Source organism: Condylura cristata, unplaced genomic scaffold (genome assembly GCF_000260355.1).
Source record: "Condylura cristata isolate star-nosed mole 26May11 unplaced genomic scaffold, ConCri1.0 scaffold00035, whole genome shotgun sequence".
Classification (NCBI taxonomy): domain Eukaryota; kingdom Metazoa; phylum Chordata; class Mammalia; order Eulipotyphla; family Talpidae; genus Condylura; species Condylura cristata.
This window is the reverse complement of record NW_004567136.1, coordinates 5055594-5078708: the sequence shown is the minus strand read 5'-3', so window position 1 is coordinate 5078708 and position 23115 is coordinate 5055594. Positions and strand designations below refer to the sequence as shown.

The window sequence follows — 23115 nt, the reverse complement described above, 5'->3', positions numbered from 1 at the left end:
CCCACATGATCTTGGACAGTATTAGTTAGCAGTTTGCAAGATTATTCTTTAACTTCTGATATTTTGACTTGTCTTTGGGGGGCAAAAGTAATAATCAGAATTGAAATAGGGCAAAAGATTTTTGTGAAGTGGAGGAGGGAGAAGTAACCATGAAGGCAAAGAATATCCCCGAGGGCCTCCTGGACAGATGAGTTTTAGTGGGAAAACATGTAGAAGTTGAGGAACAGAAAACTTAGCTACTTGTGACACCCTGTGACAAGCCTGCAGAAACCTCCCTTCATGGTTACAGGCAGAGCTTGAGAGGGGTCAAACAGGGGAGGGAAGAATACAGGGGACTGTGGTGGGAATTACAGGGATTATACCTGAGAGGAGAAATCATGCACTATACAAAAAGGAAGAATGATGTGTGTGTGTGTCCGTATATGCATACATACATATATACACATATATAGCCATATCTGTATATATGTACATATACACATGTATATGCACACACACATATATAGATATGGCTATATATGTGTATATATGTGTGTACATATACCTGTGTATATGTACACACATATATATCCATATCCATATATATGTGTGTATAATAATGTACACATACATATCCATATCCATCTATATGTATATAATAAAAAATTAAAGAAAACCCTTTACCAAATACAAGACAAAAAAATACAGGAAGAGCCTTTGTGAGTTTACTCCCTGCAGGAGTAAAAGTACCTTTCTTCAGTGAGTGTATCCCAATGTCACACCTGTGCCCACCACCCTGTGCTTCCTCTGCCTTCTCTTACACACACATACCCCAGGGCCTTTGTACTTTCTCACCCTTCCTGACTCTTTCCTCAATAACAACTTGCTTTTCTCCCATACCTTTAACCAATCTTTTCCTAAAGATCCCCTTTCAGTGGGGTCTCCCTGAGTTCCTATGTTCTGACCAAAATCCTTCATCCCTACCCTCAACTCATTCTATTGTCTTTACCTAAGTCTGACTTGGCCCAAGGCACTGTAAAAAATACCATGCCCTAGATGACTCGTCAACAGCAGACATTCATTGCTGATCATTCTAGTGCTAGAAGGCTCAGGTCAGGCTGCTGGGCTCTTCCAGATTATATGCCCAAAGTGGCAGGGTTCTGGTGAGAACCCTCTTTGGGGTTCTAGAGCACCTTCTGTTGGGTCCTCGCGTGGAAAGCTAGCACCCTCTACTCTTTTATGAGGAAACTAATCCCATATGGAGAGCTCCCTCTTTGTGACCTAGTCACCCAGGGCGTCTCCACTCCCAAACACCTTCACATCAGGACTAAGATTACAACACAAATTTGGGATGGGAAGCGACCAGGCAGAGTCAGTAACACCTGCTTCATGCCATTTACAATACACTCATTCTGTGCGGCATCCTGTATGTTCCTGTCCATTTGTTCACTGCCTCTGAGTTTCTGTCCTCCACCAGAAAGTGTGCACAGGAGGGCGAGGCTTCTATGCACTCATCCTCTCTCTATGCCAGCTCCTAGCTCCTGCAGGCACTAAGTAACTCTAGTGGAATAAATGAATGAAATAAAATACTCAAGGTGAACTTAGAAGAGATAAGATACTATCATCTAAATAAAGCCAACCCCCAAATAACCTTTGGACTCTGTTGCATGAGATAAAGCTCTGGAAATTCTGGGGGATGAGACAAATGCTTCCTTTTTACATAAAGTCAGACATTTCCCACGTCCTTAAAGGTACAGAGAGGCTACTGTATCTTCCTTAAAAAGCAAAATTCTGAATTCGCTCAGGGTATGGTATGTTACAGGCAGAGCTGTCTCCCCAGTGACTACACTTCTGAGCCCAAGTAAGTAGTTCATCTTCAACAACAGAGATGATTTGACATTTTTTTTTTAGAGGGCGTTGGTTTCCAGGAAAAATATTCCTGCTTTATTACTTACTGTTGAGGAGTTCCATAAATAAACACTCTTGCTTTGGAGGAGTTCACCAGAGACCTCTAAATTTCTTTCAAGCACAGCTTATTCCTAATTAAGACTTGCACTTGGAGAAGCGTCTGCAGCTTCATTTATTTTAAAACTCACCTTTTTTTTATCTCATTTGCCTCTTCATCTAATCTCCTGGAACACCTGCTAAGTAGAAGGTATTGGACTAGGCGACTCGTGTGAGGAGGACTCAGACCTGGATACAACCCAGGTTCTACTTTTAAGCCATTTACAAATCAGTCTTGTATTCTAACAAGAAGGTTAAAATAGCAAGACCAATACCCTCCTAAGGATAGGGCAGGAGCAAGGCTCATGATGCGGAAAGTGGGGTTTGCAGGTGGAGAAACCTCGGCTCTGGATAGAGGCAAAGAGAACGGCTCTTCCAAATGGGCACATCTGAGCACAGTGGCATTTCTAGATATGGCACCAGGAATTCATGCTTGTTTCCAGGTGTCCAGCTTAGGGCAGCATGCTGGATGCCTGCATAGCAAGACACTGGTGACACCTTTATCTGGACAATGGAGCTCTTTGGGGAGCTGTGACACTAGCTAACAACTGAACTATAAAGACTCACAAGTGTCTTGGGTTTAGATCAATCCTAATCACCTAACGGGAGCCTCTGCACCCGCCCAGCATTTCCATCTGGAAAGCTGTGTCCCTCCTACTGTGTCACAGCTTAGACCTGATGGCAGCAGGCCAGGCTTCTGAAGCTGCCCTGGGATCATTTATAAAGCAGCACCACTGTGATACCTGCTGTCTTTGGCCCCTGTATGCTGACCAGCCTGGCCTGACCCAGCTCATGTCATGGAGGCACATGACTAATCACACGCCCACCGCATGCCTTTGTCCTCGTGTCCCCTGCCGGTGTGGACAGCTGCGAAGCCTGATACCGAAGGTGGTCAGAGCCAGAGTCCCCAGGGAGAACAGAGCATGGGCAGGGGGGAACAGAGGGTGCAGGAAAGTGCTCCCAACGATGGGGCGTCCCCGCCACCCTCGAGTTTCATGTAGCCGAAATCCCGTTCTGAAAATCTGAATCTACATCATCTTTCCTCCAGAGTATTTAAACTCTGGGCTCAATATGCTACAAGTGAGACATTCTCCAGACATCAAAATAGAAGAGGCAAAATAATAAAAATAAATTGTTTGACCTCCAGTTTGTGATTTCCCCTCCACTTCCTCACAGGTTATCTCCTGTTACTGAGATAACCTGAAGGGATAGAATGTTACTGATCTGTTTCCCTCTTCATATTCCTAACGAGGGATAGCCACTGTATTTTCGCTGTGGATTAGTTTTATAGTTGGAGGAGGCCTGGCAGACATAATCTGATTGAATCCATGGGAAGAAACAGCAGAATCCTTTTCAGGAGAAATGCTTCTGGAGAAATATTTGAACCAGCTCAAGATTTGCATTTGCTCTAGAAACATCTGTCTTATTGTAGGATCTTGGTCATTCTTTTGGCTTTAGATTTCCCACATTGTGTTAATTCTCAATATTTTACCTCCTTATACTAATCATGGACAAGGAGCACTCACATTGCAGACTGCCAGACTGCAGCCCATATTTATTTCTAAAGTGTTTTTCCTGTTAATTCCTGCACATGCCTGGAGTAAGAGCAGGACTCAGCGGAGAGAGGGCAGCAGGTTCATTCTACTGGGGAGGTGCTCTCAGCTCAGTAGTGCTGCCAGTGAAGTTGCTTTTGAAGCTCACGTACCTCCACCCACTTCTCCAGGCTTCCCTCCCTGCCCATCTTTTCAGCCTGCCGCGCCCACCTTCCTGGGCACTGATGACCCTGCTCTGTGGGTAGGAAGAGTGGCAGCGACAGGCTCTGGGACCATCAGCCACCAACCCAGAGTATCCCAGGGTGAGATCTAATACTGTGCTTAAAAAGCAACCGCACCGGCATTGGGCACTGGGCACAGGAGGACTGATGCTCGGAGCAGGGCAGAGAAAAGGGAGAAAAGGTAAATGGTGCAGAGAGGGAGCAGCTGTGGCAAACAGCTGGCCTGTGCCCAGGGGTTCTTGCAAAATGGCCTGAACAAGGCTGGGCCTTCCTGGGCACTGGGGCCTGGCCTCCCCTCCCCTTCCCTCCAGGTCTGGCTGTCTCTCTTCCCCTCTTCATCCTTACCCTCTTTAACCCTCTCCATCCCTCTCCATCCCTCCTCACTACTCCGAAGCCCTCACCTCCCCTCTTCATGCTTCCCCTCCCTGACACCCTTCCCTCCTCATCCTTAGCCCGCTCCCTTCATCCCTTCCCTCTCCTCCTTTTCCCTCCTCATCCTTTCATCCCCCCAGTACCCATGTAATTAGAAACACCAACAGGTGGGTCTCTATCCTAAACACCCAGAGGATACTTCAGCACACCCTACATTAGCCATCCTCCTCATCAGAGGCCCATGGCCATCGAGTGACCTTACTCATCTGGACACTCCCTCTCGTCTGAATTCAGAGAGGTCAGAGGTGCAGCAGACCATCAGGAAGCTTGCAGCTTCTCTCCAGAGGTGGTGGGGACGCCGGTGCTCTTTGATGCCTCGATGCCAGTCTCAGCAGCTCTAGACCCGCCATTCTTTGGCTGCAATTACCAAATCTCAGCAGCTCTCAGCAGTAGCTTCCTCCCTTTAAGGTTGTTTTGTACTTGACATCAAACGCCTTGGCTCTAGACTCAAACTGATGTGAGACGGAGGCATCGTTCTGCATCTCACTGAGTATTGAGTATCTCTATGCTTGCTTTGCTACAGAAATTCTGACCTGTCCCATTACAGGGACCTACCCTCTCCTGGCAGGGTGTGTTGTTCCACACCTTTGTAAATCTGAAAAAGTTGGAGCTACAGGGCACAGATGGCCCTTGGGGTCTGGACACAGGATGGGAACGCTTCCGATGGGGGACTGATTATGGTGCCTTCCTCAGGAGTGTCAAGTGCCAGCTGCCAGCCCTGACACCCGAGGGTGGCGCTGGTCTACAGCAGCTGCAGCCAGGACCCCGCCTGAGCAGTTCTGCTGAGCTGTGGACCCCAGCGAGGACTAGAGGGTCTGGGTGGGAGGGAGGACGCAGCCCCCAGCTTCCTTGGCAAAGGTTACTCGAGAACCAGTAAGGAGAGTCGTGCTTGGGAATCCTTCCTAGTCCTCACCTGTGCCTGTGGTTCTTGTCCGCGGTTTCCCTCGAGGCTGAGTTTGCTTGGTGAGACTGTGGCATCACGAGTGCTGAGAATATATGAATTCAAGTCTGAAAACGAGCCTTTAGGCGCTTCTGAGAGGCTCTTTGGCACCTGCCAAGGTTGTTCCATGGAAATGGATAGTTGACATTTCTCCATTCTGGACCTTATTACCATTGAAATAAGTGAATTTAATCCCCAAAGTGTCTTTACCATGCAAAACTTTGAAAGCAAAACTGTTATTCATTTGACTAGAAATCACCATCTGCTGTGGGAGGGGAAGGCTGAGGGCGTGCAATGGGCCGGAATTCACTTTCATGCCTCAGTTTCAGTGTGGTCATGGTGACAGCAGGACCTGAAATGTGATTTTTATGCTACTCATGGTCATTTCAGAAGAGCTTATTTAATCCCCAGTTCCTTATACTTTAGAGAGAGCCACTCAATTATGTAAATAAATGTCTGGAACTCGTTTTCAGCTTTGGATTTATTGAATAATTGTACATAAAATATTAGTAGACCAGGAAGCAGGATGCCACTAATGTCATTGTCTGTGTGTTAGTCTTGGACAGATCACTACCTGCAGTGGAATATGTCAGAATATCCGGGCGTGAAGACCGTGCGCTTTCCAGATGGCCAGATCTGGAAGCCAGACATTCTTCTCTATAACAGGTAAGCTGGGACAGAAGGAAAAACACATTCATCCTTGCATGCTCATCCATCAAGCGGCGCCGGATACATTACCTCTCCTTAGCGACCATTGCTCCCAGGGCGCCCTGTACGTGGCCAGGCCTCTGAGGAGCAGCCCTGACCCCTAATTCAGGTTCCGTGCCTTGGGGTGGAAGCTCTTGTCCCCGGCTTGAAGCCTAAGCAGGTAGCGTCCATGTTCTGTGCGTCATGGCTGTGTAGATGTTTCTCTGCGTGCTGGTGCTGACTGTCCTGCATGCTGCTGGGAAGGGCAGCAAAAGCTGCAGGTAGGATGCCTGGCTAGACCGATGTCTGGGGCAAGTGTCTCATTTGATGTCTCCCCGTAGTGCTTCCGGAGAGGCTTCCTGCCCATGTCACCAAGTTCTTGCCGTGCCGTTCTGTGCACCTGACAGGAGAAAGGCAGCTGTCAGTCATGTTCTTGTAATTCTTCTCCTGAGGTCAAGAAATGAGGGGGTTGCCAGGAAATCCAGATGATGGAAGCTGCAGACTAGATGTCCGCAAGGCAGGTATCCAGACAGGGTGAGTTTCTGGAAGCATTAAATTCTTCATTAAACCAGTGTCAGACAAGAGAATCCAGAGCGCATCTTGCCAATAAGGCCTGGAATCTGATAACCAAAGTGACATAACAGGAAGGTGTTTGCCGAGGGACGATGCTGTTGGTCTCACCTGGAAGAGGAAGCCCTGTACCACCGCCCAGTGCCTTGGGTCACTGCCTGCGGTGGCCACACAGGGGGCCCCCTGGGCATGCCCGCAACGTGTTGACCTATTTGTCCTCTAAAGCTTCCAGAAAGCTGGGTGATTCTATTCCTTGGACCAAGCTTTAACTTGGTCTTCTATCTCACTTGAGTCATTGGTTCTGTCTCTAGCTAGGTACACACTTCAATTTGCTTCTCTGCTGCTGCTTCAACTTGTTCAGACAACAGATCTTTGGACTATGTCTAAAGCCAGAGGAAGTGGTCTCCTGTTGAGTGGGGGAAGCACTTGAATTTCTGTGCATGGACTGAGGGGTCTTCTGTTTTCTAGAGATGTATCAGTTTTCTGGGGCTGCCATCAGAGTCCCCCAGACTTAACTGACTCAAGCAGAGATGTTATGGCCTCATGGTTGTGGATGCTGGAAGTCCAGCATTAGTTCTGGATTGTTCTGAGGCTCCTTCTCTCTGGAGCTCCCACCACCTCCCTGTGTCCTCCAGGGTCTCCCCTTTGTGTCTGTCTGTCCTTGTCTGCTCTTGTAAGGACAATCATACTGGATGAGGACCCACCCAGATGACCACCTTAGACTTAACTGTCTTTTTAAAAACTCGAGTCTCCACGTACAGTCACATTCTGAGATCTTGAGGGTTGGAACACCCACATTTAGATTTGCGGGAGGCACAATTCAACCCGTGGCAGGGGTATTGCTGTCAGCCGCATGAGGATGAGAGTTACGATTAACACACAGGGCGGCAAGCTTCGCCCCGATAGTTACTGTGTCGACAGCATTCGGTTTCAGATTGCTCCTTGGCGAAACTGGAAGTGCCAGTTGATAAAGTTCGAAAGGAAAACTTTAACCCGCTGCACCACCAGGGAGGGCCCCATTTCCCTTCTTAACATGGGGGTAGCTGGAGACTGCATGCAACCCACTTAGTGTATGATATTCTGCAAAGAGTAACTAACTATTCGGTAACAGCACTTGCTATTAAGGTCATGAGAATGAGGATTTCAGTTTAGAGTAAGATGGGATGACAGTTTACGAAAGAAATATTTTTCATTGTTCTCTATTTTTTTTTTAAACCTGAACCCAAGAATAAATAGGATCTGGTGGATTAATAGCAAAGAGGTTTTAAAGAGATGGTTCTCATAGCATTTGTGTAAGATCTTAAACCCCATTAAATAAAATGTTTGCTGATTCAGATGTTCTGGCGAGTGAGAGTTCTCCAGCATGCTTGTGCAATTCAGTTTCAAGGAATGGAGTCACGGCGGTCTCTGCGTGGCTACCGTCACCAGGAACAGGCCCTCAGGAATAACGCCACTTTCTCCTTACCTGAGCCACCTGACGGCCCCAGAAAGCCTTTCTTGCTTCTCCTCTTCCCTCCTTGAACTCTCAGAACGGTCTTCCTCCAGCCTCTTCCCCACCTTCCCTCTGACTTTGCCATCAGGCTCCAGCAAGACCATTTCCTTCTCTGCTTCAGCTTCCCCTGAGCCGCGTGGCAGGACCACCTTTCTGCAGTGACTGCTACTTCCAGGCCGGCACCTCCTTCGCCGTGAATGCGGGCGGGCGGACTGAGCAGCTTACCAAACATATTAATCCAGTCACATACACAGCGTCTGTTACTTTTACTGCGAAACAGACACTCCTGGCCTCAGTGGCTTAAAACAACAACTTGACTTTCTCTCCACGCTGTGGGCTAACAGGGCCCTGCAGCTGCTTGTCCACTCCACGGGTGAGGATGAAGGAGTCGGGCCTTTAGATGTGTGGGAATGTGAGGGTGCACCCCACGGCTGGCAATGACGGGGCGTTGCTGGGGGCTCAGTGGGGGGCGATCGCTGAGCGAGCCAATGGCCTCCGTGAGCCTCTACCCCATGCTGCACGTGTCCCCCAGCTTAGTGGCTAGGAGCGCTCCAAGAGGGCAAAGTCGGGGTACCGGGGCCATGTGCCACATTCTGTGGGGCAGAGGCGGCAATCTAGCCCCACTTCTGCAGGAAACAGGGAGACACCCCAAGACCACTTATTCTGCAGAGCCCAGCTACCCCCATGTTAAGAAGGGAAATGGGGCCCTCCCTGGTGGCGCAGCGGGTTAAAGCACAGCACTGAGAAGCTAAAGCTCTTCAGCATGAATTCAATTCCCGCCTGCCCTGGAGGTGCCCACAGGGTGCGGCAGACCTCTCCTGACCCGCCCGCTGCTCCCCTCAGCAGTGTACTTAGTCAGTCAGCCTGTTCTGCTCCCCACTCTGTCTCTGGTGAAGCCTCTCACCGTCCCTGAGCCTCTGGCCTGTACCCCAGTTTTGTATGCACAAATAAATAAATCTTTAAAAAAAAAAAAAAAAAAAAAAGAAGGGAAGTAGGGAACCAGGAAGGGCAGGCTCAGGACAGGGGGACCATGGAAAGACTAGAAAAGTCATAGAATGGAGGGCACCCCTAAAAGAAGCTCCAGCCTATGCGCTCCTACCCCTTGGCCTGTAGGAGGGGAGCCAGTTTCCAAGCACAAAGCCCTCTGCTTATCCCTCCCCCGCCCTCAGCTCCCCTCCGCTGCCTGATTCTGGTCTTGCTGCCTGGACCAGGGTGTGTGCTCTGCCCCTCACCCCTGCAGAGTCCTCTTACAGCTGCTGCCAGATGTGCGTCCTTCAGCGCATCAAAGCCCCTGGACTCCTTCTGCTATGGGACCTTGATGTGACCACCCGGCCCCCCTTGGTTGGCTGCCACTCCTCTCTTCCCTCCAGCTCCCACTGAGCCCCAGGGCGTCTCTCTGTCTCCTGTTCACCTAGAGAGGGGCTGCAGTCCCGTGGCGGGCATGGGCTGCCGCCTGTCCCCCGCACCCTAACAAAGCACTACACGGATACCTGTGCACAGACCAGCCGGGATGCAGGAATTAGGAGGCGGCTCGAAGAGAAGGCTCCGTGTGAAGCCAGGGCTAAGAGCTGCGCAACAGACACACAGCAGCAGACTGGCAGCCGGAAACCAGGGAGCTGTGACCCAGTGAAAGAAATGGACATGGAAGTAGCCAAAGCAGGCTGGAATTTATTAAGACCCTGACCCTCTGGGATTCTGTTGTTGGGGAGTGGAAAGATGTTGGGCTTAATGCTTTCCACTGTCTTCCAGGCACTCAAATGATCTGCCCTCTCGGGAAGCTCATGTGATACTTCATTAGCATGGGGGAGGGGGGTCCTACCTTAAGGAAGGGGACATGCCATCACTCTCTGGAAGCCGTTGCTTTGAAAGGAGCATTGATTCAGGCTAGGGAAAGCACCATAAACATGTCCATCACATTCCTCTCTATATTCCAGTTTGATATTAGAGTCCATGTGTGAGCTGCTAATAGCTTTTGAGAGGTAATGCATTTCCCTGCTTTGAAGAGGCTGGGTCATTGTGGAACAGCCATCTCTGCATCATTTCTGGGATGGGCTGAGTTATTTCCCTGATGGATGGTGAACAAGTTACGATGTTGCCAGCCAGCTGGCTGGGGTCGCTCTGAGCAGAGGACAGTGCTGATAAAAGCCTCCCTGTGGGTTGCTGATCCCAGTAGTTCTGGGTTGCTTTATCCTGCTTTGCTTTAAGCCTGCAGTTCAAGGATTTCTCTGAATACAGTCTTGCTCAAAGTGAACAGCGACTGTAGATGGCTTCTCATGATTTCCCCCTTTGGAAAGAATCAAAGGCCTCCTGCTCCCAGCACTTGGCTTGCAGAGGATAACCTGACCCCAACGACGTCGCTGATGCCCCCTGTGCTGTGCAATAACGGGCAGCTGTCTCAGCCTCTCTGGGCAGCTCCCTTCTTGAGTTGCTCAGGCAGAAAGCCCTGTAATCTTAGTAGCTTGAATGTATTTCAAGATGTTTTTGTTGGCTTTGAATTCTTAGGCCAGGTGGGGGCAACAACCATGTCTTTATGGCATAACCATGTGCATATTAAACTACACTTGCAGGCTCCTTTCCGGCCCTGGGACTGCTCTTTTTTGGATAGAGCCTTCTTTCTATCACATGTTCCTGTGACCCTGTGGGTGGCTGCCGGGCTCAGGAAGGGGACAGTGAGTGCAGGACACACCTGGGCACAGTGGAGTACATTTCCTTCCAGGTGCCCTGGGGACCCCAGAAGTCAGCCCAGTACAAGATCAGTGCAAGTCATTTGTTTAGGAGGGAAAGTGAGACAGAGACAGGAGGAAGCTGATGTAGGATACACTAGAAAGTAAGTTACTCCTGGGCAAGAAGAGCCCCTTCCACCCCCTGCAGGGGACTTCTGCAGTGCTTACTCGCCTGTGGAGGTTGACAGTTGCTTCCAGAGTGTCAGCCTCGGGCATCTTCATCTGTGGCCCCATGCATGGGCCAAGTGTGCTCCGGAGCACTGAGCAGGGCTGCAGGTGGTTGGAGGAGTTAGCTGTCAGGGCCCTGGGCATCAGGGAGCGTGGCTGATGAGCCAGCTAAGTGCAGACGAGTTGCACACTCACGTTCCAATTCCTTCCCCCTTGGCTTGATTGAAGATCTAATCCTGGCTCATGCTGGGGAGGAAGCAGTGATGTGAGTGGTCTGGAGAGCATCTGAGGACTTGGGCTTGTCAGCCAGAGCAGGGAGGCGGCAGGTAGCAAAGTGACGGAGAAGAGCCAGGGCCGGGCATGCCTGTGAGTGACAGCAGCCTGGCCGGGGGCCCGTGCATTACGGTGGCGTCTCATCACTTCCTCCATGCAGAAGGTTCTTAGGGAGTCAGTGTTTCCAGTCAGCCATTAGTGGCTCCTGAAATGATGGTATTGTGGTGCCTGAATAACCTGTTGATGCTCAAAGCTAGTGCAGGGGTGGGGGGTAATGAGGCACCCGTCACAGCTCCTGGAGAGGCAGGGATCTCCAGTTGAGCCAAGGTAATTCTGCAATGGCTTTGGAATTCAGAGAAGGCTTCATCGTGTATATGGCATCTGCACTGGCACTCCTGCAGACCTAATCTGGAGGGAAGCTGTTCCTAAACTACCGGTGGTGGAAAGAAGTGAATGGAAGTGGTCAGCCTGCGTTTGCCTCTCCAACATCACCCTCTCATCTGGCCATCTCCACCTCCCCCGCCTCACCCCTGCTGCTATTGATGTTGGTTTTTAATTAGTTCATTCACTCAGCCAATATTTAGTGAAGGCTTACATGCTGTTATCACACACTGTTCTCAGATCTGAGACTACAGCAGCAGTCAACCAGGCAAAAATCCCTGCCCTCTAGGCAAGAGAGGAGGGGATGAGCACACAGCAGGCTGCAGGGGTATCAGGAAAAACAGGCAGGGAGAGCCTGTGGTGAGAGGTAGAGCTGGGAATAAGGGGACCCACGGAGTAGCTGGGAAACAGCCAAGAAACAAGTACACAGTGTCAGGAAGGTGAGGGTTCTTGCGATTGAAACTAGAAAGAAAAAGAGAAGGGCAGAAGGAAGGAGCGAGGGAAGGAGAAAGGGAGGCGGAGAGGAAAGGGCGGAGGGAGGGAGCCAGGCGGCCTGAGGAGAGTAGGGTGACCACACACCCACACAGGAGGAGTGCGACTGTCTCCCCTCTGAAGTTATCAAACTCAGCCTGTCATGGTCTTTGAACTACTTCTCAACTCTAAGTTCTAGAAAAACTGATAGTAATGCAAATCATTCCAGTCCATGGAGAAGTAAATGGATTTTGCCCGGTAGACTGATTCCTCTGCTCACAGATTGGATCTGCTCTCCAGGCTGCCTGGGCGCTCATCAGCCCCTGGGTGCTCCTTGGAATTGGTTTCTGACGCCGTGCTGGCCCCTCATTAATTAAGAACTTCAACAAAGTCTTCCACTCGGGTTCCTTTTGTATGGGTGTGTCATGATTTTATCTTTTTAAAAAATGCGTCTTTGTTCACTTGCCCGAGGCAGGAATGTGTCTTCCAGGTCTGGCCTAGGATGGGAAGGGGCTGGCGTGGCCAGTGAAGGTGGCAGGGAAGGGTCACACCCCGCAGGGTGGCTGAGCTCGGAGATCTGGGCTCCTGCAGTGGGTGACGGCAGAGACGAGACGCTCATCCTCTTTTTTTCACTTTGAATAAGTCAAAATGCTTATTTGAATTCTCCTAACTTGTCTATGGATTCCCATCTCACGGTTATTTTGTCTAAAAACGACCATGTGTTTTCTCTGCACACCCCTCCCAGGTTATGGCAGGGGGTGTGCTTTATGTTGATTATTTCCTCTAGCATTTCAGCAAAATGGATGGAGAGAGGACATGACAGCGTAGTCAGCCACTGTGAGTCCAGATGCTGTGTGTCCGGGCTGGGGGGGGGGCAGGACTGTTGTCCACTGACCTTGAGCACCCCACTGGCATCCCCCCTTTCTGCCCAGGCCCTGTGCCCTGGGTCTGTCTTGCATCCATATTTCCCGGGGCAGGGAGCTGGTGTTGGGAAGGTTCAAGCACACAGCTGGCTCGCCCTGACTGCCTTTGCTCCTGCTACTTGAGCTCTTGTGTATCTGTTTCCTCACGTTGGGTAATGGACCACTCTAGTCCTCCTCAGAGCTGATGTTACTCTTAGTCTTCCTCTGCCCCGGCTGCTTCAGCCCTTTGTCTTTATTCTGGAGGACGGAACCTGCCTCTTCCTCATGCAGCCTCCCGTGGAATTATCATACAGCCACCTCCTGAGGCTCTCCTCTCAGCATCTGACATCTGAGTTTCCCTTGACCAAATCCCTTGCTAGCTGGAAGCCTCTGTCCAACGGACTTGTGCAGAATTCCAAACTGTGGCTGAATGTTGCAGTGAACAGTTTTCCAGGAAAGGCTTTGCCTCCAGGATGGTCTGGACAAACCGTCCTCCTGCCTACAGGTCATCCCCTCTGCAGCACCTGCCCCCTGCTCCCTGGACAGCCCAAGAGCAGGGCTTTTGGAGATGAGCTTATTGATCTGCGTGGCATCCGACACAGTCAACATGATTGTAAAGGTCCGTGTAATAAATATGTGAGACAGGAGTTCGATAGGAAGCTCAGTCATCATCATGAACTGCTCAAGGGAGGGGGACGGAGGGGTAGTCAGCACAGCATTGGGGGCCAATCCTGCTCTCTCCCCAAGTTCCCTGTGGGGGTCAACCCCCCCCCAACCAGGGCTGCCCACCACATGTAGGGGCACATGGGAGAGAGAAGGACACTCGGAAGAAGGTTCTTCTCGCAAAACCCCCAGCACCTCAACTCTGCAGGGGACCAGACTCCAGCTGAATGACCCCTTGGCATGTATCAAAATCTGGAGAAACCGAGGCGGGTCCCAGGGCTGGTCTGGCTCATGTGTCATTTCAGCTCACAGTAGTTTTCTGAGCATCTACTTTGTGTACGATACTGGGAGTCTGAGTGGTTTGTAATCAGTAACAAATCACTTTACTCCGGATGGGCTCGTTTGACTTGATTTCATGATGGAGGTGACATGTGGAATTGCAGTAATTTACGCTGGCCGTGACTTTGGACAAGTGGCCGCAGGGAGAGAACAATTAGACTAAGACCCGGAGCAGTGAGACAGGACACATCCAGAGAACACTAAATAAATTCAGGGCCCAGGGCTCTGGGAGGGGACAGTGGGCAGTCATCCCACAGGGAACAAATGTAGCAGGACTTTAATGCCACTGCTTTGTTTTTTTTTTTTGTTTTTTGTTTTTTAGATTGATTTATTTGTGCAGTAGACCTGGGGGTACAAGCCAGAGATGTGAGAGGGAGAAGTGTCACCAGAGAGAAAGTAGGGAGCAGACAGGCAGATTGACTGAAATGCACTGCGGAGGGGAGCAGCAGGTGAGATAGGAGAGGTCTGCCGCACCCTGTGGGTCACGTCCCTGGCCGGGGACCGAACTCATGCTGTGCCTTAGCCTGCTGCGCCACCAGGGAGGGCCCTGCAGCCATTGCTTTCAATCCAAGGGAGGAAATAAGAAATAGGACTAAGCTGTCAGAGGGAATTTCCGCCTGAGTCAGATGAGCGCAGCTGGGCTTCTCCCAGCCACTCCATCCCGTCCCGGGCCCTGGCACAGCCGCTCTCCTCCGGCTGTCTGGAGGAGTTAATGTTCTGAGCATCATGTCACAGGTAGATCCAGGTGTGTCCCTCTTGTTCCTCCCCTCTGGCCATAAGCACCATCAGAGGTTGTCATGTTCTATTTGCATCTCTTCTCCCCAAAAGCTAAGGTGGCAAATGGCACTTTGGGGGCATCAAATGGCAGGGAGCAAGTGCTGTTCTGGGAGCCCAGGCCCAGGAGAGGATGGCAGGAGGGCGGGTGGAGAGTGGTGGCAGTCCAGTGTTGCTCTCTGGTTGTCAGATCAGTCTCCCCAGCACCGATAGATAAAAATAATAATAATGCAAAAGTGAATGCTGGTTGTTGCGCAGGGATGCTGGCTGTGGGTCATGACGTGTACCTGGTTCTAGCCTGAGCAGCAAAGTTAAACTGAGGTTATCTTTCTCCTTTGTCCTTCACTTCCTGTTCCAATGTGTCCTAAGTGATTATCCTTTTAATCACTGTGACTATCTTTTAGCCTGATGTGTGGTATTTTTAAAAAGTCCTATATTCTTAGTCAATCAGGTCTTCTTGTTATTTTCTTTATTCTCTATGGTGTTATAGGTTGCAAAGACATTCGATGAGTTTCTTTTAATATTTCAGTAAAAGTAAATGTTTTTTTTTTTTTAAATTTCGTGTTTGTTTCTTGAAAACTGGGGCTATGGTGTGTGTATTCCTTTGCCAATAATACCAGTGCTAAGGAAGCAGCGTAAACAAAAGAAGGCATATATCTGGAAGTTTAAAAACATTTGAGATAAAGACAAAACCTTTACAGGTACTCAAAGTAACACATCATTTTAACAAGAAACAATGTATCTAAAATAATAGAGCATTACCTTCAAGGGTTAGAGAGAAATTATTATTACTTAGACTTATTTATTTATGCATACAGAACTGGGGTACAGGCCAGAGGTGCAGGGGCAGTGAGAGGATTCACCAGAGACAGAGTGGGGAGCAGAACAGACAGATCGATGAAGTCCACTGCTGAGGGGAGCAGCGGGCAGGTCAGGAGAGGTCTGCCACGCCATGTGGGTCACCTCCTCCCTCGCCAGGGATTGCACTCGCATTGAAACAGCTGCAGCTAGCTTGCAATGCTGTGCTCTAACCTGTTACACCACCAGGGAGGGCCCGAGAAATTATTTTTTAAATAAATCTATGCTGAAATGAACAATCTAGGCAAAAAACTAAGGTAGCTTCAAATATGTAAAGACTCAAGTGGTTTACATAATAATCTAAAAGAATTTGTCAAGGATATAGCTCAGCAAATTGAGCTGAAACTAAGAAAGAGACATTGAATGCAGTCAGCAGTTGTTAGCCAAGAAACCATGAAAAACCATGGCTAGATTTCAATATTTGACACATTTTTTAAATATAAATGTTCACTTAGAAGTTTGGATCAGTAGGAGATTGAGGAATGTGGGAGAAATAGAGGCAGTGTGTTCTGTGAATTCTCTCATTCAGGTATGAGAGGGACGTCCTAGTTAAATGTACAAAATGAAAATCAGTGCAAATAGATCTATGTGTTCAATATTTGAGTAGATATCAGAGGAATAGAAATGGTATTTTAACTTCCAACTCACTAGACACAAAATAAGAAATGAGAAAAATTCAAACAACTCACCAAGTGCAGGAAGCAATATAAGAAAGTATAGTAAAAAGCCACTTGATAGAATAGCAGAAATGTTATAACAATCACTAATCATGAAAATGCAGATGGGTTAAATCCTAGCATAACTCCTAAAACAAAACAGACTCTGATTGATCTAAAAACAAACACACAAAACATATAAACTTTGATGTATACAGAAGCTAGATTTTAATCAAAATGATCTATCAGAATGAAAATAAAGGGGTTGAAAATTTATGTCTCTAAGATCCTATAGAAAAAAAGTAAGAGTTAGCGATGTATATTACTTAACAAATATAAAGGGGACGTGCAATAAAAGAGACAAAGTGAATATTTTATATTGATTAAAAGAAAATTTACTGAGGAAAAATAGTGATCATGAACAATTGTGTGGCAGACAGTTTGGCTTCAAAATATATGCAGTCAATACTGATGAAGTACATGGTGAAGTGGACACAACTAAAATCTCAAGAAAAGGAAATGTGGTTAATAGGATGAAATAAAACAATGGATAAGTAAGACTGAACCAAAAGTATATGGGGCAATTTTGTGCCCCCCAAAATAGATACTATTTTCAATCACACTTGAAACATTCATAAAAAATATATTCTGAGCCACAGATAATGTTAGGGTGTTCCCAAAAGTAGATGTCACATCATTCTTTTTTCTTTTTTATGACAATGACATAAAAGTAGAAATTAACAACAGAGTAGTGACACAGCAATGTGTATGTGTATGTCCATACATATATATATAACCTCCACTTTTAAATCTTTAATAATCTTGGCTTATTTTGACTTTTAAGAAATGTCTCATATGAAGTGAATGACAGTGAGTGTGAACATATCCAGGTCAGTCGGAGGTGTCAAAGCAATGCCTAAAAATCAGAAAGCAAAAAAGTCTGAAATTTGGTTATCTCGTTTGCACCTTAACACATTGTAAAATGCACATCAAAATAAATATGAATACATAGAAGGAAGTAATAAAAATGTAAACAGAAATTATTTTAAAAAGATGAAAGAGGCCCTCCCTGGTGGTGCAGCGGGTTAAAGCACAGCACTGAGAATCTAAAGTCGCTTCCGCATGAGTTCGATCCCCGCCTGCCCCGGAGGTGACCACATGGCGTGGCAGACCTCTCCTGACCCGCCCGCTGCTCCCCTCAACAGTGTACTTCGTCGATATGCCTGTTCTGTTCCCCACTCTGTCTCTGGTGAAGCCTCTCACCGCCCCTGAGCCTCTGGCCTGTACCCCAGTTCTGTATGCACAAATAAAAAATCTTTAAAAAAAAAAAAAAAGATGGAAGAAATACATACTTAAAATGAGATAATCAAAAATGAAAATATAATTCTTTGAAAACATAAAAATGTTATATTGATAAATTAAAAAGCATATATGTAATGAAACACCTGGTTGAATGGGTCATTTCCAAGGGAAATGCAAATTAGTAATTGTGCCTTAAAAGTAAAAAAATCAGATTAGATTTAAAAATACATAAAAGTGAGAAAAGTAGGCAAGATTTACATTTTTAAATATACATTTACATTTGAATTTACATCTAAGAAATAAATTTGTCATAGATATTATTCCTTTAATATTATTTTTAACTGTAATTGAATATTCTGATTTGTAAGGAAGAAACAAATTATTTCTAGAATACAGATGAAAGATAGACAACTTATAAACTAACACTTGTATTAAGCTAACATGGCAAAGAAAGCTTAAAGAAGAGAACTGTCAACAAATCTTCCATGTGACTATGATCGCAGATACTCCAGGTGAATACTGACAGATGAAATACAGCAGTACATTAAGTAAAAATACCAAGTAAGTTTTACCCAAGTAGTAACCTGGTAGCTTACTACTGAAATTTCCTACATACAGGTATTAAACAAGGAACAAAAGACTTGTATAGGTTGAAAAATTATTAAATTTAGCTTTAATTCCTGATCAAAATTAAAAGAAAAATTTCATAATTGGATAAACAGCAGCAGACATGCCAAGCTAAGCATTGAAAATCAGACATAGTCATATCCACTCAGCGACAAGTCACTAATGCAGGCGTCCGTGTCGGCGTTCGGGTGGTGGCTCAAGCAGAGCATGATGGGAGCAAATTAAAAATAAAATATCTGTGGCACAGAGGTTAGAAAGCAGCACTGTGAAGCTGGCCTCGGCTGGTTTGGGTGTGAGTTCGATCTCCACCCCAGAGGTGACCCACATGGCATGGCAGACCTCTCTGGACCTGCCCGCTGCTCCCCTCAGCTGTGTAGTTGGTCGATCTGCCTGTTCTGCTCCCCACTTTTACTATGGTGAATCCTCTCACTGCCCCTGCACCTCTGGGCTGTACCCCTGTTCTGTACTCATAAATAAATAAATAAACCCCTTTTTTTTTAAATATGGAAGGCTAAGATAGTAGCCAACAGTTTTTTAAAAATAAAGAATCTAAATATTGTTGCATTGACAACACCACACTAATTAAACAGGAATCATGGAGCAGGCGGTAGGATGCAGGCTCCTGCTGAAGAGCGAGGCCCTGGCCTTTCATGGACAGAATAATCATACAGCCTCAGTGGTGAGGGGACGGGGGACAACGGAAAGGGGGAGCGGTAACTAGAAAATGCGTTGTCATCTATTAGGGGTTGGGAGCGTGCAGGTGCTTCGCATCTGCGTGATGACTGGGTGGTGGAATTGAGACGAAGCCCTCGGGCCCCAGCCAGGGTTTCAGTCTGACCAACAAGGCGTCCACTGATCAGCTTCTGGGGTCCCGTGTCATACATCGGTCTCAGCCCTCTTGGCATTCCTGGCCATGCCTTGTGATGTGTCCGTCGGGAGAACATTTTATGCATTGGTCATCAGCCTTCCCCACCGCCTCCCAGCGTTCCTGGTCATACCTCCTGCTGCAAAGCCTCCCCAGAGTGATCAAGCTTTGTGTCCTTGATTGACATGAAAAGCACCTTGTAGCGTTTTGCTCCTATCACTAATTGACCTGGCAGTCCTGACCTTGCTTATGAATCCAGACTGTAGGTAACAAAATGATAACCCCGTTTAGGATTAGCAGACCCACAAAACATTGCAGAGAAATTCCCAACACTGTCATTACTTTTAGTTGATTACTCACCTTAAAATAGAATCAACTGACAAACTTTGAGAGTTGAGCATGGTAGATGAGATAATAGCTCAGCTAAACATCAGTGAATGCAGTGAAGCAGAGGAAAAAAAGATCTCATTAACAACAGTGATAATAACCATGAAATGCTTAGGAATGAACTGACCATTGTGAGGAAAGCTATAAAAATTTGCCAGAGCAGGGGCCCTCCCTGGTGGCGCAGCAGGTTAAAACACAGCACTAGGAAGGTAAAGCCACTTCAGCATGAGCTTGATCCCTGCCCCGGAGGTGACCACATGGCGCGGCAGACCTCTCCTGACCCGCCCGCTGCTCCCCTCAGCGTTGTACTTTGTCAGTCAGCCTGTTCTGCTCCCCACTCTGTCTCAGGTTAAGCCTCTCACTGCCCCTACACCTCTGGCCTGTACCCCAGTGCTGTATGCATAAATAAATAAATAAATAAAGTGAACCCCCCCCAAAGTTCATGTGCATCCCTCCTGGCCCTTCCCTCTCCTCCGCCTTCCCCCCACCCCAACAGTGTAGGGAGGTACAGCAATAGGATACTGGGTTCAGGTTTTATAACTGCTTTGCCCTGGTGCAAGAGGAGACAAGGGGTGGATGAGCTTTGAAAACTCTTCAATGATTTATGATCCTTTGACTTATATGTGTATATATATATATATATATATATATATATATATATATATATAGTTTTCAAAGCTCACCCACACATGCCATTTAATGATTTTTCACTCTCATTTACATAACAACTATGTAATTTTGGGAAAACAACTTCACACCTCAATATGTGTACATACTTACCCACCACCAAATCTCCAGTGCCTGTATGTTAGTTATCACATTACCTCCCATACCCACTCTGTGCTCTTCCCATCCCCTTTGTTAACCACTATATTTTCTACAGTCTAAAGTTATTCTTGCTGTATTTTGCCACTTTGCTTTTTTTGTTATTTATGGTCTACAAATGATTGAAGCCATCCAGTAATTACCTTTTTACTTTCTGACTTATTTCACTTAGTATAATTATCTCAAGCTCCATCTATTTTGTCTCAAAGGACACTATTCCATCTTAAAAATAGCTGAGTGGTATTCTTTTGAGTCCTTGTAGCCTACGTGAGTCCTGTCCACTGTTTTGAGTCTGTTAACTTGATTTTCTGACTTCCTCTCTGCGTAAGAAGCTCCAAGTTCTTGTTACCAATGGGAACCTCACCTCTCTCTTCTTCAGGAGACTAAGGTGTGAAGTACATTCAGGAATATGCTACAAGTGGTCCCTGGATCAAACGTGGAAGACTGCCCACTGGCCAGGGATAGCAACTTGCATTTATTTAATTAGGTGGAAACTGGGAGGATTCCGCCTTTAGCTAGGAGGAATTTCATGCCTGGAGGTCATGAATTTCAATCTGTTCAATGAACTCAATTTCATCCTTGCCTCCAGAGAAAGATCAACTGAATGATGGACAAAGCTCACAACATTGATGACTTAACATGAAGGATAAACTCATGCCCTTCACAGCAACGTGGATAAAGCTGGAAGAGATCATGCTTGGTGAAATAAGCCAAAAAACAAAACAAATGGTCTCACTTATAGGAGGGATGTAGAGGAAACAAGTAAGAAATTAGGGGGGAAAAAGTGACTATAACAAAGTAACGTCAAAATCATCAGGCAGCTATAGTCCAGAGACATTCTGCAGGGAGGAGGAGAGAGAAGGGTCAGGACCGGGTGGGAGGAGCACGGGGACTACCATCATGGTGCGCGGGGGAGGGGTGGTGGGAATTTCATGGGGAAACCATACATTGCACAACAATGAAGGCTGCTGTAATATATTTTTTAAAAAATAAATAACTAGGAACAAAAAAAGAAAAAGAACACTTGAGAACTTGGTTCTGACCGTCTAAGCACTTTTTCCCGGTATTTACCCAGTTAGCACTTCTCTTTAATCCGAGGGATGCATTAATGTCAGACATCTTTATGGAGTCATTACAGGATTCCTTATGCACTTTGCAATCAACAGACAAGATGTGTTATGATTATAATATAGTTCCCTTGGCAGTCTTGGTAAGCAGAACGTAGTCTGGGTTCAATTTTATAGATGGTACAGATGGCACTGTTGTTGTTTTTAATTGAAGTGGCATGGGTTTAGTCTGTTGTTACTTTGGAAATACAGGACCCTCCCCTTCAGGTGACGTTACTGTGGTGTGCCCACCACCAAGGTAGCCACCGTCCGCCACCATAGTCCATTTTGTTTCCTCCCTACTTTGCTCTTGTCCATGTAAGTCGGGTGGTAAAGCCTAATGGCTCGCTAAGGTCTGTGGCAGGCAGCTTCTGGGAGAGAAGCTGGCAGTTCTTTCTGACCTTCCAGTGGAGCTAGACACACAATTTTTATTCTGGCTTTGTTGACCATTGCTACTTTCATTATGAGAGCTAATATTCACTTTTTATTATGAAAGCTAACTTTTATAATGAAATATTAATGGCAAGGCAAAGAAAGAATTTTTCATATTTCAAAAGACCAATTTCAATAGGCATGACAGAGTCAAATGACTTAATTTCTGCCCTTCCTTCCTTAAACAGCTAAATTTCATTTTTATGTTTCTTCCTTTGACTCACCTACTTAAAAAGTATCCTGTGGTTATAATGGCTGAATTTTTTCCCCAGACCTCATAAACTTTTTCCTAGTCATCATATTAAGGGTGATGTAATCTCCCATCAAGAAGATGTATTATAATTCACCATTGTTGCATATTTAGTAGGTTTCTTTAAAAGAAAAACTAACATTAATTTTGAGATAGTTATAGATTAAAAAGACATTGAAAAATATACAAAGAGGTATTCTATTCTTCTCAATTTTCCCCAATGATAACATTTAAGTAATCTAATACAGTATCATAACTCAGAAACTGACATTGGTGCAAGCCACACATTTCGCTAGTTATTTGTATGTGGATTTGTGTGTGCATGATTCTAAACAACTTCATGACATGTTGTATAGCTCTCTTTCTAAGTACTAAAGGAACTGTATCAAGAGATTGGCACTTAAAGTTTTTAACAACTGAAACAGACAATCAAGATGTAGGATTGTTCCATTGCTGTAAAGATCCCCCCAGACTATCCCTTTTAACTCATCCCCTTTGTTCCTTACCCCTAACACACACTCATACAATCTCCATCTCTAGAGTTGTGATATTTCATTATATTATATAAATATACATCTAGTATATAAGAGTAGCTGAATAGCTTCATGGTAGATGTGCTGAGGGACCTTTGGAATGATTACAGTTGTCAGCGATTACAAATATAGTACTATGAACATTCATGCTTATGTTTTTGTGTGAATGTACATTACTGTTTATCTGGTATAAATTACACAAGACTGAAATTGCTTGTTTCTATCAAGAGTAGGTGTTTATTTTTATAAGAAATGGTCATATTTTTCTTCAGAGTCTCTGTAATTTATATACTTCTGGAAATGTGACTGAGTTTCTCTCAGCATGTGGACATCTTCTCATCTTATTTGGGCCATTCTGATTGGTGTGTAGTGATTCTTTCCCTGTGTATCCTTTCTCTTCTATTATTGCTGTATTTTTTAAAATTTTCTGTTTATTTTTGCTGTTGGGTTCTGAGACTTGTTTATATTTTCTGTATATGAGTCTTTTGTCAGAAAAGTGCTTTGAGAGCCTTTTTTAAATCGTTTTTCAGCTTTTCATGTTTTTTATTATTATTATAATTATGTTTTTTTAACATAGTTCTTCATTTTGTTCATGCCTTACATATTCTTTTTTTTTTTTTAAGATTTATTTTATTTGTACATACAGAACTGGGGTACAGGCCAGAGGCTCAGGGGTGGCGAGAAGCTTAACCAGAGACAGAG

The 23115-nt window shown here is 46.1% G+C and overlaps 1 protein-coding gene across 3 annotated transcripts in view; it reads left to right on the top strand.

Annotated features, from left to right (window-relative positions):
• LOC101633667 (neuronal acetylcholine receptor subunit alpha-7) overlaps positions 1-23115 on the top strand; it is a 114247-nt gene that overhangs the window by 36897 nt on the left and 54235 nt on the right. For all 3 annotated transcript variants that reach the window (XR_001146056.1, XR_001146055.1, XM_004693075.2), the window contains exon 4: positions 5686-5795. Coding sequence is in view for 1 of the 3 variants with exons in the window: in XM_004693075.2 (XP_004693132.1) it covers positions 5686-5795 (110 nt within the window). In the remaining 2 variants the exon portion in view is untranslated. The remainder of the gene's footprint in view (positions 1-5685; positions 5796-23115) is intronic.